This window comes from Amia ocellicauda, chromosome 9 (genome assembly GCF_036373705.1).
Source record: "Amia ocellicauda isolate fAmiCal2 chromosome 9, fAmiCal2.hap1, whole genome shotgun sequence".
NCBI classification, from domain to species: domain Eukaryota; kingdom Metazoa; phylum Chordata; class Actinopteri; order Amiiformes; family Amiidae; genus Amia; species Amia ocellicauda.
The window spans coordinates 35,215,906-35,233,859 of NC_089858.1; the positions used below are offsets into that span (position 1 = coordinate 35,215,906).

The following is a 17,954-nucleotide window of genomic DNA, read 5'->3' on the forward strand; positions in this document are numbered from 1 at the left end:
TGTATTGGATAGAGAAGAAAGCATGCATTCAGGGGATTATCAGCTCTCATTGCTATAAAATATATCAGATATCAGTTAAGAGGAGGTAAAGACTGGTCAATTATGGCATCGCATCCCCTTTTATTTTCATGAAAGCGCTAATTTTTGTCATAGGCTAATTCGCTACCGTTTTCATACACTTAAATTTGGACAAATGCAGTCACCTGTTTCAATTAATCAGACACTACAATAAACGAAGTACTGCCTCTATCAAGTGATATATTTTGGTCAATAAAAGTGCATTCTATTATTGGTATTATTATTATTGCTATTTATAGGCCCTACTGACCTTCCTTTTTATTGCTAGACAACATCGCATAACCAGTCAGACAATGCCAAATCCATTGAACACAGCATACTTTATTTCCATCCTTGTGTGGCTCAGAGTGCTCCTGTGATATAAGTGTGAAAAGTATCAGGATATGAGCAGGACGAGGCGTATGCTCTTTATGGTTACAAATATAATTTGAATATTATTTTACTAATTCAATTTTATGCAATGCTCTCAGTGATGGATCACAAACTCAAGATAAGCTGTACACACACTTTATAGATTCTCATTAAAATTCAAATACATTCATTTAGTATTTTTTCCTCCAGTACACACCCCCCTCCTTATTTAACGGTACAAACAGTAACATTGCACAGTGGTTAATATAATTTAAGGTTCAGGAACAAGCTACACAACTAACACAAATCTAACTCTAAGACTCTGTTGGTATCTGTTGGTACAATAACAACCAGATTAACTGGTTTATAGTTGTGGACCAGTGCCCGCCCACTGCGGAGGGAGTTCAGTGGACTGTGGCGCTGTGGGGACAGGTGTTGTCTGCTCACTCAAGAGCACACTGGGTATGGCAGCTATATGGACTGGCTGTATTAGGGGACACATTTAAAAACAAAACTATATATGTGTGTGTGTATGGCGGGCAGCAGGACGTTGGGTGTGCTGACCGTGTGGCTGCTGACCAGCGCTGCGGGGTCCCAGTACTGCCAGAGGGGCGCAGAGAAGCTCAGTTTCCACGATATAAACCAGCAGGTGTCCCTCGAGACCCTGAGCACTGCAGGCTCGCTGGGACCTCTGTATGGCTTTGTACACCAGTTTCTGGACGCAGTGCAGCCCAACCCCTTCCCTGACGGTGAGTGTGCTTGTGCTTCTATTTTATTTTGCTTTCAAATAAATTACATTAAAATCTCCAATTAGATCACAGTATATATCACAATAAAGCAAGGCTCTGTCTACCATTATGGAAAATGCATACAGCTACATACAGTATACTTTAGTAGGACATAAGTAGGGCAATATTTAAAGTTCTTATCAGAGTTCTTTTATCATATGTGTATCATGGTCCTTGTTCTGAGTTTTCATGATACACCACACTACACTTTACCATATTGTCACCATGGAACACTACCTTTACCACACCTTTACTACAGTACACCACACTACCATTTAAGGAGACAGACATACAGCTCATATCTGCTTGTTCTACCTCTTCGCCATAGTTAGTCAGTGTTTGTCACAGTGTATTAATGTTATGTATGTCAATGTTACTTATATTAACTTATATAAGTATTATTATAGTAACTAATACGTAATAACTTATACATGTGGTAGGAGACAAGGGGCTTGTGTGTATATGTACTATTGCTTAGCACATTTTGTGTAATATGATTTGACTACATTTTTACCATGATTTAAACAATTTTTTCTCATGTTTTCCAACATATTCACCATGATTTTACCACGATTTTACAATTTCCCCACCCTTGTTTTTACTATGATTTACCATGCTTTTACCATGCTCTACACTGTATTCTTACCACAGGACCTCACACTTCACTTAACTCTTGTAGGGGACAAGAGACCTCCTATTTGGCCACCATGACACATTTATTTTTTCCATTTAATTTCTTGCTCCCTTCTACCACACTTTGTCTTATCCTTATTAGGCTCGTATTTGCATATTACAAAGTGGATATGATGTAAAAACAGATTACTAACTGTTCAGGCTCCATTTTATAATTAATGACAACAGCAACAATAATAATACTTACATATAGCCAACTTATAGTAGCTTAAAACTATCATGAACATACCAGCTATTATACTACAGTTACTAACCTACTTACTTGTACATACTATTACTGATGCATGCTACTCCAAACCTAAACTTTACTATTACTACACCGATTACAAATGATTACTGATATTAACCTGCATTTGGTGAAACTCCCACCACATCCTGTCAGGGAGCACAGGAAGAGTTTAATTTAATGTATTTTTCACTCCACATTTCAGATTTAATCCGGGACGCTTTGAACAATGTGTGGGATGTTGGGAAGGTAAGAGAATGAATGTCTATTTGAATGACCTGAGTTAAATTGCACACGCTTTGTGTATGTCTGCTGGCACTTTATATGTTTACATGATTTAATTGTGCGAACCAAAACATCCTTTCCAGGGCAGGAAAAATATATTTCCACCCTGTGTGGGCTGTTTACTGTTCGAGTCACAGCTCTAAATAAGAAAAATAAAATGTCATGTACAGTTCTCTGCTTACATGTATTTTCAATGACACAAGACTCAAATGTTGTTGCCAAGTGCTTAAATGAAAACAAATACCAGGAATTGCTTTGATAAAATGCTCTTTTGAAAGATACATCTGTCAAAGTGCATCAGTACACCTGCAATCAATTTAACATAAAAGCTTTCAGGAGAAGCTGCCTCACTGATCCCTATTCAGCTACCTTACATACAAAGACAAGCAAAACATGTTTCCTGTTTTTTTTTAAGGGACTAGAAACTAGAAGCAACCTGTCTGAACTGCCTAATTCTCTTCATGACGGAAACAAGGAAAATTAGATTTCAGATGAGACAGAATTTAATTTACAGATCCCAGCCTCCTCTCCTTCTCCAGTTACAATCAGTGGAAAGGTGCCACACGACACAAAGAGAGCCCGTGTCTTCCTTAATCTCACATCAGCGCATTTTAATATGACAGCTGAAACTGGTTATGCAATATTTTAAAAAGGAGAAAATAAAAGCATATCAGATCTCTGGTCACAGGGGTGTGGTCACATCCCATCAAGCCTCCCATCTCTGGCTGGCTGACCCACTACCTGCTCTTGCCCCGGGTCGACCCACTTCCTACCCACTGTCACACTAATGACAATCACGACCCCACGTTTGCCAAAAAGTGGTTGACTTGGGGTGTGAACTGGCGTGACGCGGTGCTGTGACTGCCTGTGTCTGCAGGTGATGCGCTACCTGGCCGGCTACACGGTGTGCGCCATCATCGCGGTGCTCTACGTGCTGGTCGTGCCCCTGGTGGGTCTTGTCTTCTGCTGCTGCCGCTGTCATGGGAAGTGCGGGGGACGGGTCCAGCAGGATCTGAAGTGCCAGCATGGCGCCATGGCAACCTGCTCGGGCGCCACCACCATCATCATCCTGTAAGTAAACATTAAACAACAAAGCTCCGGCAATCCCAGGAAAAGCCTAGTACTGCAGTTCCAATGTAGGCCAAAGTTGTTTTTCTGTTGTGTCCTAGCGTGCTGGGAACATCCAGACAGATTTATCTGGTTTAATAAAACCATAGTTCACCCCGGGCCAACAATAAGTCATGAATGAAAGACTTGTGTTGTTTTGTGATATATTGTGTTGCATTGTGATACATTGTGTTATATTTATGTACTGGGTTTGCAGGGCAGGGGTTGTCCTTGCTTTCACAGCAAACAGCAGAGTGACAGAGAGCGCACAGACCAGCGGGACATCTCTCTGCTCCTCTGTGGGCAACGTGGCAGACTTCCTTACCTCCGTATCCCAGGTCAGTCCTTCTCCATTGCCCCCACACTTGCTGCTGCGCTGGGGGAGTGGCACAGGACTTGAGGAACATCACTGTTTCGAATCCTGCCGGCCACTCTGAGTTTGGGACCTGTGGGAGGGGGAAGAACACCAGGCACTGTCACAGGGCAGGGATGGCAGGAGGGAGTTTCGATTCCTCACACCTGTCCATAGCAGCTGGGAGGCCAGGTGGAGACAGCTTAAGTCAACCACAGTCCTTCTGGCCCACGATAACCGGGACAAATGCCCTGTCTGGGTGCACTGGGGCTGTACAGAGGGTCTTCTAAGTCCTTCTCCTGTTACAAAGTTGCTGCTGTGTCCCGCTGGTGTTTTTGAACCTTCACATTAAAGTAGGATGACCCTAATCTTGTTCCTGATTGCTGCCCTTGCCAGCATTAGTACCTGGCCACAAATGCACTTTCCCAGCATGCATTGCTTTGCATCCCTCCTCCACCACCCCCCGCCTTCTCCACAGCTCCTTGGCTCATTCCACCTAGTCCTTTGGGGGCTTCTCATGGCAAGGTCATCACTTCCTTAGCCAAACGAGTCTAGGACAGAGTAAACTCTCTTTCACCTCCTATATACAAACTCAGTGTGGATTGTATTGACGGGGAAAGGGCTGTACTGAATGTCATTAAACAGTGACCAAACTTTGAGGTTTCTATTAAGCTGTTGACCGTGAAGGATTGAGTAACTGTTGAAAGGGGTCCGTATCATAGTCAGAGGCTTGGAAGAATAAGCAATTACGCTCAGTGTTTGTTTCATACGGTTTTCATGAAAACATGCCTACTTAAACTGACAGTGCAGCATCATATTTCAGGGGGGTGTGGGAGGGAGGGGGAAGTTGTCTGTTACAAGTGTAGGAACCCAAGCACTGCAGCTGCGTTTCTACAAAACAAAAAATTGTGGTTTTTGAGCATTGTTGTAAGTCCTATTTGTGGCCCTAGTTTGGGGACGGATTTAAAGGTCGTGTAACGAATATGATCAGCAGAAACAAGAGACACATGAGAGAATGCAAGGAGAATACAATAATCAGAAACAGACTGAAGGGGGATGAACCAGGATTCAAAAACCTTGAACTGGAAACTTGTAGTCATTTCCTCCTCTTCTTCTTCACAGAATATGCAGAACATTGTCAATCAGTTCTCTGTAGCCAACAACACATTTCAAAATGAATTGAAAGGTAAGTCAGCCCCCAAATCTCTGTGCATACTCTGCACTTTTCACTTCTTTGCATATCATAGGCTTTGGCCTCCTGCCTGTTGAGCTGTGTCTCTTTTCTGCTATAGATGAGGACGATTTATACGGTAACGCGATTGTCTCATCCCTCCAGTCCTCAGTCCAAAGGACACTGAACGATCTCTCCATCTCCATAAAAGGTATTTTATTCTGTATTGTATAACAGAATGTTCAGTATTTTAAGGGACTGTTAAAGGCGATGATTCAGAAGCCTAACCACAGAGCGCAAGGCTGTGTGCATTCGTGACGCAAGTGAAGTCGTCCACAAAGACAAATACATGAATGTGAATAATCCTGCACATGACTTAGTTTACATATGACCCCTCACTCTCCGTGTAAGACAAGTTCATTTGCAGATTAAGAAAATTATGCCTTGGTTTCCTACAAAATAACACTTCAGCCTCACCTCAACTCATCAGAGGACGAAAACAACTTCCTGTTTCATATCTGTTAGTTGTGAAAGGTTAAAGGAAGGTGGAAGAGTCGAAACAAACACGTTTGCGTCAGAACATGTCTCAGGCTTCTGTCTTTCCACCCTCTCAGATGCAGCGAATGCTACAGAGCTCCTGCAGATCATAAACCAGATCTCCGCCTCCCTTCAGTCTCGACAGGCAGCACTGCAGTCCAGTCTGACCGAGCGTCGAGATGCCCTGCTTGGGATCAGCGAATACAACCGCAGTCTGGCCTCTGACCTGGATGGTCTGCAGATCGATGCAGACTTCAGCAAGGCAGGCATTCCAGGACCGGACTGCGCTTGACATATCCAGCAATTCTTATACCATCATCACAGCTACTGTTCAGACTTCAAAGAAAAACATCATCATCATTATTATTATTATCAATATATATAATACACAATAATAATAATGACTATATTAAGAATAATCTTTATTTGGATGACACACACACACACTCACATTCACACACACACAATCTGGAGAATCTGAGAAATATCCTGAAACATCAATTCAATTGTATTAAATCTTTTTTTTTTTTCACATTGTATTTACAGTTAGATTTTACAGCTAGTGCTCAGCCCCACACTGTTTATTTTGCAGATTCCCAGTGTGGAGGAGGAGCTGGCGTACATGAAGAGAAACAATCTGTCAGACCTGATTGAGAAGGTGAGCCTCTGACCCCAGCAGGCTGTGGGAAAATATCATCACCCTTTGAGAGTCATACAGCAATGTGGTAAAAGAGTGAAATCCAGATCAAGAGCAATGTTAAAAACAATCAAAAGCACAGGCACGAGTCCCAACAAACTTCACAGAGAAGGGACAGAGGTCAAGAGTTTCTTTTTTTAAATCAAAATATCATCTGTTTCCACAACATCACATCTATTCATCTTTGTTTTAGGGAAATAAAACATTTTACGACATTCCCCAGACAATCAGGAATCAAGGCAAATCTATGGTAGATGGTAAGAACAAACCTAACCATTGTTCCATTCTTTTATTTCTGCTCCTTTGGTACTTGTGTATGTGTTTGTGTGTGTGTGCCTACACCAAGTTTTCAAAACTCTGCCCATTTAAATCACACCAAATTCGTATAAGTCTATGATCCTACTGGACGCCCAAGTTTACGTGGGACTCTAATCTTAGCCAGCAACCAATGCAATCAAGTGCAAACTCATAGTGACATAATTGGAAGCACTATTCTCACAGTGACAGCCCATTCTCCCTCCTCACAGATATCCTGGCAGCTCTGGGGGCTCATGGGAATACCCTCATGGCCTTCAACCAGCACCTCACCGAACTGCAGATTTTGTCTAATGAGATCTCCAGCGTGAAGAAGCCCATTGAGCAGTACGGGAAGCAGGCACAGCGCTATGATTTCTACAGGTGACACTTCTCTGGATCAGCCTCATTACTGTGGCAACAGAAGAGCACACACCCACTGCGATCCAGCAGGCCCTTTGCGCTGGTCCCAGCTGGGGTGGTGTGCTGTGTGCCCATCGCGTGTTCTCAGCCCTTGTAATGAGTTTCAATCTACAGAGTGGGCACTGCTAAAAGGCCTTGGCAGCGCCGCCTCTCTGGGCGTGTCCCTGAAGCAGAGGATTCACAGTCTTATACTATAAGTGACTGTCTCTCTCTCTCTCTCCCTCTTGCACGTTCGCGGGGGTGTGTGGCAGGTGGGCCGTGGCGCTGGCACTGTGCTGTTTGATCCTGCTGGTCGTGGTACTGAACATCTTGGGTCTGGTGTTGGGCAGCACGGGGGTTCACCTTCGGCAGCACACCGATGACGACAGCGTTCTGGCCGCCTCGGGGGCCCGTCTACTCATGGCGTAAGGACCCACAGCTGCCCCCGTCTCCCAGTGGCGGCTCAGGCAGTGTCGCAGTGTGCTCGCTTGTGGAAATGTGATAATGTGGGTTCAGGGACTTTGCGCCTGGTTAACCAGTCAAGGCCTAACAAATAACAGCTTTATAGGCACAGAGGCTGAAAGATGTGATGGAGGCAGCTGGGCATGTAAAGGTACCTTATTCCCAGAATGCCCTGTGATACTGGGTATAGATAGTACACACATTCACAGGACACTGCATTCAGAGCTCTCTGCTTACAGTACAAAACCAGTTGGTTCCTGGGTGTGGAAACCTGCCCACATAACCTTGACAACAAGGTTGTCTGTTAGGTCCAGAGCTAGAAGAATTGGAACTGGAATGTGGAATGGGCCTGAAAGAGGAATTGGAATCGGAAAAAGTGGAACTGACCGGGTTGTGTGTGCGTCTCACTGCAGGGGTGTTGGCATCAGCTTCATCTTCTCCTGGCTCTTCATGCTGGTGGTGCTGGTGACCTTCCTGGTAGGGGGGAACATATACACTATGGGCTGCCGGAACTGGCGCAACAAAGAGATCTTGCTGGTGAGGAAACGACACCTGTTCAGTAGCCTTCACTCTGCTGTTTCTTGGCACTTTTCTGTTGTTGGGTGATTTGTCTGTTTTTGTTTTCTTCATATTGTTTTAATCAGAATATTGTATTGTTGTTTTAATCTGTCACATTCTGTCATTGCTAACCCGTCTTTCCCTGTGTCCTGCACCTCCAAGTTCCTTGATAATCCGAGAAACCTCCCAGAGTATCTGAACATCAGCAAACTGGGAATGAACTTCAGCATCTCTGAGGTGTACAAGTGAGTGCTGCGGACCTCATGATCGCTCGCCTTTGAAGCAGTCAAAGAAATCAGTAGCTGATGCACAGATAAATACATAAAGGATTGGCCTTTCTATCCTGCGGTGGCTGTGAATGGGTTGGGGTGGGGGAGGAGAGGGTTTATACTCCAGATATTTTTTCGTATGTTATGCCTACTGTCTGGATCTGCACTGGGGAGGATATTCTTTTGCCTTTTCTCTGACAGCACTTCCTGTCGGGGGTGCCTCTGTTGTGTTGCAGTGCCTGTGAGGAGGGGAAATCGCTGTATTACTCCATGCACCTGGATCAGTTTGGCTTTGACTTCGAGGTTGATAAGGTGAGGTTGGGACTGCACAGCTCAGTGTGCGTGACCAAGAGCTACCAGCAGAGGGCGACCTCTCACAATAATATTGTTAAAGAGTTAAGATTGTGGAGTTACATCTCTTTGACAGAATATAACAGCACCATCTCTGCTAATGTGTTCCAGCTAACCCCCATCTCTGTGAACCTCCTGCCACACCATCCTCCATCTCTCTTTCTGTATCTCTGTCTCTCTCTTCCTTGTAGTATGTGAGCAAACTGAACAGCATTATCTCGGGTCTGTCTGTGAATCTGACTGGAGTGAGACTGCTGTCCAAGAAGGACAAGATGAGAATCTTTTACCTGAAGAACAGCCACATTGCTCATATCAACTACACGCTCATGCGAACACAGGTAGTGAGAGAGAGTGTGTGTTGTGTGAGTGGGGATGTGTGCGTATCAGAGCCTTTTTTTTCTGCTGGTAGCCATGTACCCATGATATGCAATACCAGCGACTTGCATCAGCAGTCACAGCACAGTTCCTGCTTTTGCATCATGTTTGCCTGGTTGTTGGCCAGTCTCATTAGGGAGTCGATAACATTAGAATAAGCATCAGACCCTGCTTGCCGGTGTCCCAGCTGTTGACCATGCTGTATGTGCTGCTCTGGTGAAGCTCCTGCCACAGTAGGGTTAGTCACTCAGTGCTCTGTGTTTTGACTCCTCTGTGCAGCTGGACAAGAAAGTGGTCCAGATAGACCTGCTGGGATACGCAGACAGACTGAGCAGTGCTGCCCAGCTGCAGGTGAGTGTCTGTCATTGGTTCCTGCATGTTTTTTTAATGTATACTTGATATTAATTTGCATGATTTCACACACATATATATAGAGAGAAAGACAGAGAGAGAAAAAAGACAGAGATTAAAAAATAACATTTGCAGGCGTGACATGGAAAAGAGAAGCTGTAGATTGAAGATAGTGGAAATATCTTGGGGAGGCCTTCATCCAGCAGTGGATCAATATAAGCGGATGGTGATGATATAATATAGGTCTAGGCCTTGAGTGACACATCTGGAGTTTGCAATTGACTGCTAGGTTGAACTCTCTACAGTATATATAGTCCAACTCAGAGCCTATTTCTGCTGCTGCTCACAGGAAGGTTATAGGCCTTGACGTACACTGCTGTAGTTTAGATATGGTATTTCTATACTGAGCAAAATGCTGTTTTTCACAGAATGACCCCAGCATCAGAGACAAGTTTGAAGTGGAGGCCATGAGTATCAGAGAGCTGTACAACACCACAGTGAGGCAGCAGGAAGCAGATGCAGTGAGTCTGTTTAGGTTTTATGGCATACAATGGTATTTTCCCACACTAACAAGACACAGCACTGTGATTCTGAAATGCAAAGGGAAAAAAGTATGTTCTTTGAAGAAACATTAGGACAAGAAAATTACCATATGGAATCTATTATGAACAGAATAGTTGTTTTGATTGTTTTTTATGTTTTTAAACTTCAAAAGTAATTTCACAGAAATGTGGTTTAGTATGTTTTCAGCATGTGACCATTAATGCATTTTAATGTACCCCTTGGCAATATCACAGGACTGGGGGGGGGGGTCAGCACAGCCTTAACTCTCTGGCTAAGAAGCGACTGTTGTTTCTTCTGTTCACAGCAAAGTATGAATGCAAGTGTTGCTGCGCTGTCATCAATCAGCCAAACCTTCAAGGTAACGTTTTTGCCTTTTGTGGTCCACATGGAACAGCTTGTATTTTATTGCTTGTGAATTCATGGCTAATGAAAGCCAGGCAGGCTGTGAGAGCTTCTCCTAAGAGAACAAGCTAATCAAGTCTACTAAAACATCTAATCGAATCAATATTTTAAAATTCTGAATCATTACCAGCTCTGTGCTCCACCAGGAAAACATGGCTGATGTCTCAGGTTTCATGAGAAAGCCTCTTCTAAACAGGATGCTTGAGAAACGGTTATCAAAAGATGTTTTTTTTCACTTCCAGAGCACTGTGGACAGAGCCCTGCAGAGCCTCAGCACGACTCAGACTCAAATCTTCACCGAGGGGCCCCTGATTGTGAAGAATGTGAGCTGGTTTAATGTTATTATAAATGCTCTTGTAACCTGTAAGTGGATAAGGGTGTCTGCCAATAAATAGATATTAATAATAATATTTTTTTACCAACAATTATCTGGGCTTGAACGCATGAGACCAGAGCCCTGAGCACTACTCCACACTGCGACCACTGAAGTCTGTATGTTAGCCAATACATCCACTTCAAATAGGTATACTTTTAAAAACTGTGTATTTTTGGCAGGTGACCCAGTGTGTTGTGGACCAAGCAATAAACAACCTTAAGCAGTACCTGACATGGACGAAACAAACCGTGAGTATGTGTGTGTTTTGAGAAGCAGGTAGCAGGCGTCTGTGAAAATATACAGCCTGTGGTTTCACCACTTACAACACATTTTACTACTGTTTCTCATGTTGAAATCCATGATGTTGTGTAATGTCACGCTCCAAAGGACACACGTTGTCACCGGCCATAACGCGGTGGCCACAGGATTATTCCTAGTCCTCCCCTCCTTTAAACCCCCTATGAGATGCCTCTGGTTTTTGTGTCACACGAGAGACAAAGGTTTTTTTTCTGGTTTTCCATACCTGTAATGAGTAAGCATCAGATGGGTGACATGTTCTGTAGAAATCCTGACAAACAAGTCTCCCCTGCCCCGGACATGTGGTGTTGCTGTCGGGTCATTTTTTATTTTCATTCATCACCAAGTTCAGAGCTGTGCAACAGAGCAGTACGGACATTCAGGCTGGTTTTAGCAGATTGTTTCTCTCTCCCTGATGTTGAAGTCAAAGAGGAACCATGGAGGGGCTCTTGCTGGTTGGTAAATGAGCATTTTCATATTTTTCCGGCCTGAGCCACAACTTCCACCACGGCCTCAACTTCAGGATGGTCACCTGACAGTGTCTTTGTGTGGTGTTTGCCAGTTTTGCTGAGGGCCTGTAACAGTAAAAGAGAGGAATGTCTTTCTTGTACTTGCAGATCATTACGAAGGTCCTGTCCTGCCTGCCGCTGGCCGTGGCGTTGGATAACGTGTACACCACAGTGTGCGTGAACACGGTGGACCCCTGGGTGAGTTACAGAGATATTCAACACGTCTGGTGCTGATGAGTGGGGTCTCCACAGTGACAAATTAATTTGAAAGTAATTTGGGGTTTATGGGTGCAGGGCTCGTGGAAAAGGGGGTTCCCAGTTACACAGTGACTCTGCATCACAGCCGCTGACCGCATGCACTACACCTCTTAGTGCCTGTGAGCCGGACACAAGCCTCTGCTGGATGTGACTGAGAAGCAATAATAATACAGTTATTGTCACGCCTCTGAGTGGGGCCAAGTTGGGGATCTTGTGTGACCAGCCCTCCTGTGTGCTCTCTGTCTGTGTTTCAGAACGCCTACTGGCTCTGCCTGGGCTGGTGCACCGTATTCCTCATCCCCAGTGCTATCTTCGCCGTGAGGACCGCCAAGCACTTCAGGCCCATCCTCAGGAGACCCGGGTGAGCGGCAGGAAAGGGAGGGGGCAAAGGCCTGAGGAAATAACAGACAGCTGTCCATGTTTAGCCCTCTGAACTGTAGTTCTTTCTGTGTGTCTGTAGCTTAAGGCGCAGGAGTAGGTATGGAAAAACACTTTTGTCTGCATTGCTGTGTGTCTGCGTGTGTGCGACACAGAAGGATGTCAATTTTCAAATGAGGGTCTGGGGATAGAAACAGTCTGTCTCGTTCTCCTTCACGCAAGTGTACTGACATGAATGCCATCGATGGGGGAAGATGGTCTGCTCTAACAATGCTTAAACAATGCTCTTACTGTACCTTCTAAACGTGTCCTCTTCCCTTGTAACGTGCAGTGACCCCTTTAACACGGACAATACGTTCAGAATACCCAAGGCAAAGCTGAGAAACCCTAGTGTCTACGCCAACTCCAATCAAAACAACGGCAGCAACTACAATATCAACCTAAGCCAGTGAAGGAGGTCGACTTCACTGGAAAAGGCTGACACCAGGATCAATTAATTTCCCAGTGATTTCACTTTGTTTCAATTTGGCTGAATTTAGTCTATGTGTGCCAGTTTTGTACTGTATTATATATACATATATTTTTCTCCACCTGTTTAGTAGCCTGTGGCCCTTTCTGGATCCTTAAGAACATAAGAAAGTGTACAAACGAGAGGAGGACATTCGACCCATCGTGCTTGTTTGGTGTCCATTAATAACTGAGTGATCCAAGGATCCTATCCAGTCTATTTTTTCAGCTTCAGCCACATCGCTGGGGAGTTTGTTCCAGATTGTGACAACTCTCTGTGTGAAGAAGTGTCTCCTGTTTTCCTTCTTGAATGCCTTGAAGCCCAATTTTAATCCTTAACTGGATGATTAACTGATGATTTTCAAATAGAGGTTGGTCTAGTTTTTCAAATAAAGAAGCAGTGCTTATATATATATATATATATATATATATATATATATATATATATATATATATTATTTATTCCTGAATGTATTTATTTAAATTATCAATTTAGTTTTTTCTTAAAATATTCTGTGGCCAAGGAGGGGCTTGAACTGACTTAGCCAAGACTGAGTCCTACCAGCCTATCCAATTCAACTGAGTTATCCAGGCTGCGATTATGCTGTAACATGTGCACAGTACTGTAACTCCACTTCTGATCAGTACACTACAGTTTAACACATGCTACAATGTGTGGCTATAGACGTGTGGTAGGGGACAGGTGTCTAGTGCATCTGAGTATCCATTACATTTGGCATTTTGAGTGTGTACGAGTCAACAGCTTATTTGTTTATCTGTATCACTATCTGTGTAGTGTGCCTCTCAAGAACCATGGCTGGAGACACCTGCTGTGCTGTACGGTACTGGACTGGACTGAGAAGTACAGTGATACTTTCAATTTATTTTAATAAAAAGAGTTTACTTTAAATATTATTGGGTGTATTTATTCTAATTAATTCTTTATATTTCTCAAAACACTCACTGGTTGAACAGTGCTCAGTCTCAAGCTCAGGACTAATAATAGTCCCGTGCCCCACTGAACAGCTAGCTGGGCCATTGGGACTGTGCTTTAGCCTGTACTTACTACAGAGGCCACACTGTAACACACGTGTCTCCCACTATGGACGGTATAATGGCTACATGTGTTGGTAAACACCAGAGTCTGACTTCAGCATACGCTCTTGGTACTAGAACACCCATGAGAGGCTCGACCGCAGCAGGGTGGAGGAGTGGATAATGCTCTGTCTGGACTCCTGAGTGGAGGGTTGTGGATCAGGATGTCTGCTAAGAAATATAATCATAATAATAATGAATTATTATTATTGCCATGTACTCCTCTGCTGTGTACAGCACATAGATCCATCTCCTGCGCTGGTAACATGCATGCTGTGATTAATGCACAAAAGGCAGGTGTGTACCATTCACAGTGATGGAGATACAACACAGCACATGGAGAGAGAGAGACGGATAGAGTGACGGATATCCAATCAATTAAAAATAACCAAAACACAATTGATGCTCCAATCACCCTACAGGAATTATCTAGGAAGCTCCAGGCACTTAAACCCAGAAAAGCCTCAGTTATGGTTACTTCCTTGCCATCTGGAACCAGGGGCTTATATCCCCAATTATAAGAGTGGACACAAATTTGACTCCAACAAATACCGGGGCCTTTGTGTGAGCAGTAACCTGGGGAAGGTCATTAATGCCCGGATATGGGCCTTCCTTACCGAGTACAGTGTCCTGAGTAAGAGTCAGATCGGCTTTCTACCAAATCATCGCAGTACAGATCATATTTCACCCTACACACCCTCATAGACTAACACGTCCACCAAAAAAGTGAAGGCAAAATCTTTTCCTGTTTAATCGATTTTAAGAAGGCATTCAATTCCATTTGGCATGAGAGACTATATTACAGAATTCTTCAAAGTGGTGTAGGGGGAAAATGTGCAGTATAAACTGTCAACAAAAGATCAGAGTTCTACACTCAGGGGCGGGGTGTGAGACAGGGCTACAGTCTAAGCCCAACACTGTTCAACAACTACATCATGAGCTGTCACTATGTTGGAGCAGTCTGCAGCTCCTGGCCTTGCTCTCCACGACACTGAAGTCCTGCTCTACACTGATGAATGGGTGCTGCGGTCACCCACAGAACGAGGTCTGCGGCAGAACCCGGCCCTGCTAGAGCAGTACTGTCAGTCCTGGGCTCTGGCGGTCAATATGAAAAAGACAAAAATAATGATCTTTCAAGAAAAGGCCAGACCTCAGGGAAACAAATACCACTTCACCATAGGCACCACTGCCCTAGAACACACTTACCTAGGTCTGACTATCAGTGCATCAGGTGGCTTTAACCTGGCAGGGAATGCACTCGAAGAAAAAGCAAGAGCTTTCTACACAATCAGAAGAAAATTCCATAAAATTAATATTCAAGTAAAAATCTGGCTCAAACTAATTGACAGTGTGATCCAGCCCATTGCGCTGTACGGTAGTGAAGTATGGGGTCCACTCAGTCAACAGGACTACACTAGGTGGGACAAACATCCAATAGAGACCCTGCATGCTGAACTCTATAAAAACATACTGCAGGTGCACAGGAGCACACCAAACCACGCATGCAGGGCAGAATTGGGCTGTTACCCAACTCTCATCAAGATCAAGAAAAGAGCACTAAAATTTTTGAGGCACCTGAAGAAAAGTGAGTCAGACTCACTCCAGTACAAGGTCCTCCAAACCAAAGAGCTCAGCCCTGAAAAAAGAGTCAGCTGGCCCTGAAGCTCATGGCACTGACCCCCACCTTTTCCACTGGCATACATGAGCCGTGCCAGAACCAGGCTGGCGCGGCTCTGCATGTTACCCACTGGCAATTTTGTTTAGCCGACCCGGAACCAGGCCATGAATCTTCGGCCCATTAATGTGTTACCGTTTCGAGTGATAGCCTTTCTTCATCTGTAAGTTGGTTCTTTAACCTCCAACATCTGATAACTTTTTTAAACTCGTTCTCTTGCCTCTCACAATGTATACACTTATTTATTTAGAACAGTAGACGCTGATAGCTTTTTAATTACGAATTAAACCATGGTAACAACGATACACATTTTTTGAAATAGCTTAGAAAATGTATAGCCTTCCCTTTTTCCCCCTAAGTTTTTTACGACCAAGTAGATGTCTCACAAGTTTAAGCGCATTCAACTTTCAGCGCAACACAAGCTTGGCTACACAAGATAGCCTACTTATGATTTTTATATCACTTTAAACATAAATCTTTGGTGTATCAGTCTTGATGGTGTCAGTCTTGTAATTTGTGAACTTTGGATATAATGATTACATTTTATGTACAGTAAGCCACATTAAGCAATTTCTACATTAAGTGTTTTAGACTCTCCCGTTAAAAGCTAATATTTATGTTCACAATGTTATACACTACCGGTCAAAAATTTTAGAACACCTCAATTTTTCCAGTTTTTATTGAAAGTTACAGTTTAAGATCTCAATATACTCTGAAATTAAAGCATAGAACAAATAAACAAATAATAGAATCGTTTTGTTTAACAAAATGTAACCCCATAAGCTGTCAAACCCTTCCGGTACCTTAAAAGGGCACCAAATCCATGTGCTTCTCGTTAATCCCATGCTTCACTATTACAGTTTGGTAGCCAAGCCAGTTGGTTTTCACTTGCATTAAGTAAAAAATTAAAAGTCAAAACCATGAGTACAACTACACTCTTAAGCTCCTGCATGCCAGGCCAGATCGACTCGAGTGGAAAAAGGGCATAATACTGCGAACAGTGACCAGCTTCAGGTCAGCACTGCTTACCTGCCCCCAATCAAAGTCAACCATATAATAAGTCTCTTACTGTACTTGTGTAAATTGTAAATTGGAATTTGTAAAATGTATTATCTTGAATTGCTATGTTTGATCTAAGTTGAATTTGTAATGATTGATGCCTTGTACTTCTGTATTTTTGCACTTTGTTTGCACTTATGTTGTAAGTCGCCCTGGATAAGGGCGTCTGCCAAGACATAAAAATAATAATAAAAAAAAAAATAATAATAAAGACCAAAACCTCCTATCTGGATCATTGGAAAAATTAACTAAATCCCACAGTAAACTGGTATCTGGCCCTTAACAGAGAGTTCATACTGGCAGAGTCTCTCTTCACTGTCAGAGATACGAAGCAGAGACAGATCCTGACTCAGTACCGGCTCAGTGCCCACAGCCTGGCCAGAGAGACGGGCCGACACACGCAGAGCTGGCTGCCCAGAGAGGAGCGGCGCTGTGGTCACTGCGAGACAGGAGAGGTGAAGACACAGACGCACTTCCTCCTGCACTGCAATAAATATGCCAAAATTAGGGAAATATTATTTAATACATTTTTAAATATTTCCCAATTTTTTCAGAACTGATAAATTGAAAAAAAAAATAGCTATCCTCCTTGGAGGGAGGGAGTGACACAGTCCCAATACATAGCTGCCTGTCACAGACCCAAATGTAGACAATTATTATTATTGTGATATATTTTATTGTTAGTTCCGTATTTTATAAAAAAAATGTTTATGTATATTAAGATTTTATTCATAAATTATATTGTACTTATTTGTTTGTTTGATCTGTCCTGTAATATATGTATTTTATTAAAACACTGTGACTTATTTATTTATTATTTTTCTTATCTTTTGAATTGAAAAATTGTGAAAACGATTACTAAATGTATGTTCACATAGAGGGACGTATTCATTTTGCATCTAACTGCATCAGCTCTGTGAAGTTGATTTCTTATTCCTTATTTTTCAACAAAATAAGTAAGGCTTACTTATTGCTTATATAAAGATAAGAAGTAATGCTTATAAATAAGAAATACGTAAACAATATTTTATTGAAAAAAATAGAAACAAAGATTTTGAAAAAAGTAACCATTAATTAGTTCCATAAAACAGTGGCGAGGAAAGTAACCAAAAGGGAAACTAAGGAACAACCATTACTTATTTTTCAAAAACCACGAATCAGAAAAAGAAAAAGAAAGTAAAGTTATTTTGCTGACAAATTGCAAATATAATTAAGAAATAATTATCCACGACTTATTTATAGAAAAATCTGAAATAATATTTATTATTATTATTATTATTATTATTATTATTATTATTATTATTATTATATTATTTTTTGAAAAGTGAGGCATAACAAATAAGGAATCACCTTCACGGAGGTCACATCAGCATCTCTCCAGCAGGGTCTCCAGCCTCACTCCAGACCATAGAGTTAGAGGTGAAAACGCCAAATTTACACAGACATGCGTTCTAACACAAAAAGTAATACATAATATATTAAAACGT

At 42.7% G+C, this 17,954-nt stretch overlaps 2 protein-coding genes across 2 annotated transcripts; both read left to right on the forward strand.

Annotated features, from left to right (window-relative positions):
- Window positions 1-876: 876 nt before the first annotated feature.
- On the forward strand, window positions 877-5,880 carry LOC136758332 (prominin-2-like). The gene is made up of 7 exons (XM_066712581.1): window positions 877-1,178; window positions 2,342-2,385; window positions 3,299-3,492; window positions 3,746-3,866; window positions 5,003-5,066; window positions 5,173-5,262; window positions 5,666-5,880. The coding sequence occupies exons 1-7, from the start codon at window positions 950-952 to the stop codon at window positions 5,878-5,880; spliced, it is 957 nt and encodes a 318-aa protein (XP_066568678.1). The 5' UTR covers window positions 877-949.
- Window positions 5,881-6,169: 289 nt separating this feature from the next.
- Window positions 6,170-13,542, forward strand: LOC136759315 (prominin-2). The gene is made up of 16 exons (XM_066714242.1): window positions 6,170-6,246; window positions 6,479-6,542; window positions 6,813-6,963; window positions 7,254-7,406; window positions 7,857-7,980; window positions 8,164-8,246; window positions 8,507-8,582; window positions 8,813-8,959; window positions 9,276-9,347; window positions 9,776-9,868; window positions 10,216-10,269; window positions 10,556-10,636; window positions 10,869-10,937; window positions 11,604-11,693; window positions 12,008-12,114; window positions 12,463-13,542. The coding sequence occupies exons 1-16, from the start codon at window positions 6,211-6,213 to the stop codon at window positions 12,581-12,583; spliced, it is 1,521 nt and encodes a 506-aa protein (XP_066570339.1). The 5' UTR covers window positions 6,170-6,210; the 3' UTR covers window positions 12,584-13,542.
- Window positions 13,543-17,954: the final 4,412 nt, after the last annotated feature.

Coding starts and splice junctions, on each gene's coding strand:
- LOC136758332 (XM_066712581.1), top strand. CDS start 950: ATGTGTGTGTGTATGGCGGGCAGCAGGACGTTGGGTGTGCTGACCGTG. Junction 5,067..5,172: donor ATTTCAAAATGAATTGAAAG/GTAAGTCAGCCC, acceptor TTTCTGCTATAG/ATGAGGACGATTTATACGGT. Junction 5,263..5,665: donor TCTCTCCATCTCCATAAAAG/GTATTTTATTCT, acceptor CCACCCTCTCAG/ATGCAGCGAATGCTACAGAG.
- LOC136759315 (XM_066714242.1), top strand. CDS start 6,211: ATGAAGAGAAACAATCTGTCAGACCTGATTGAGAAG. Junction 8,247..8,506: donor AGCATCTCTGAGGTGTACAA/GTGAGTGCTGCG, acceptor GTTGTGTTGCAG/TGCCTGTGAGGAGGGGAAAT. Junction 8,583..8,812: donor TTGACTTCGAGGTTGATAAG/GTGAGGTTGGGA, acceptor TCTTCCTTGTAG/TATGTGAGCAAACTGAACAG.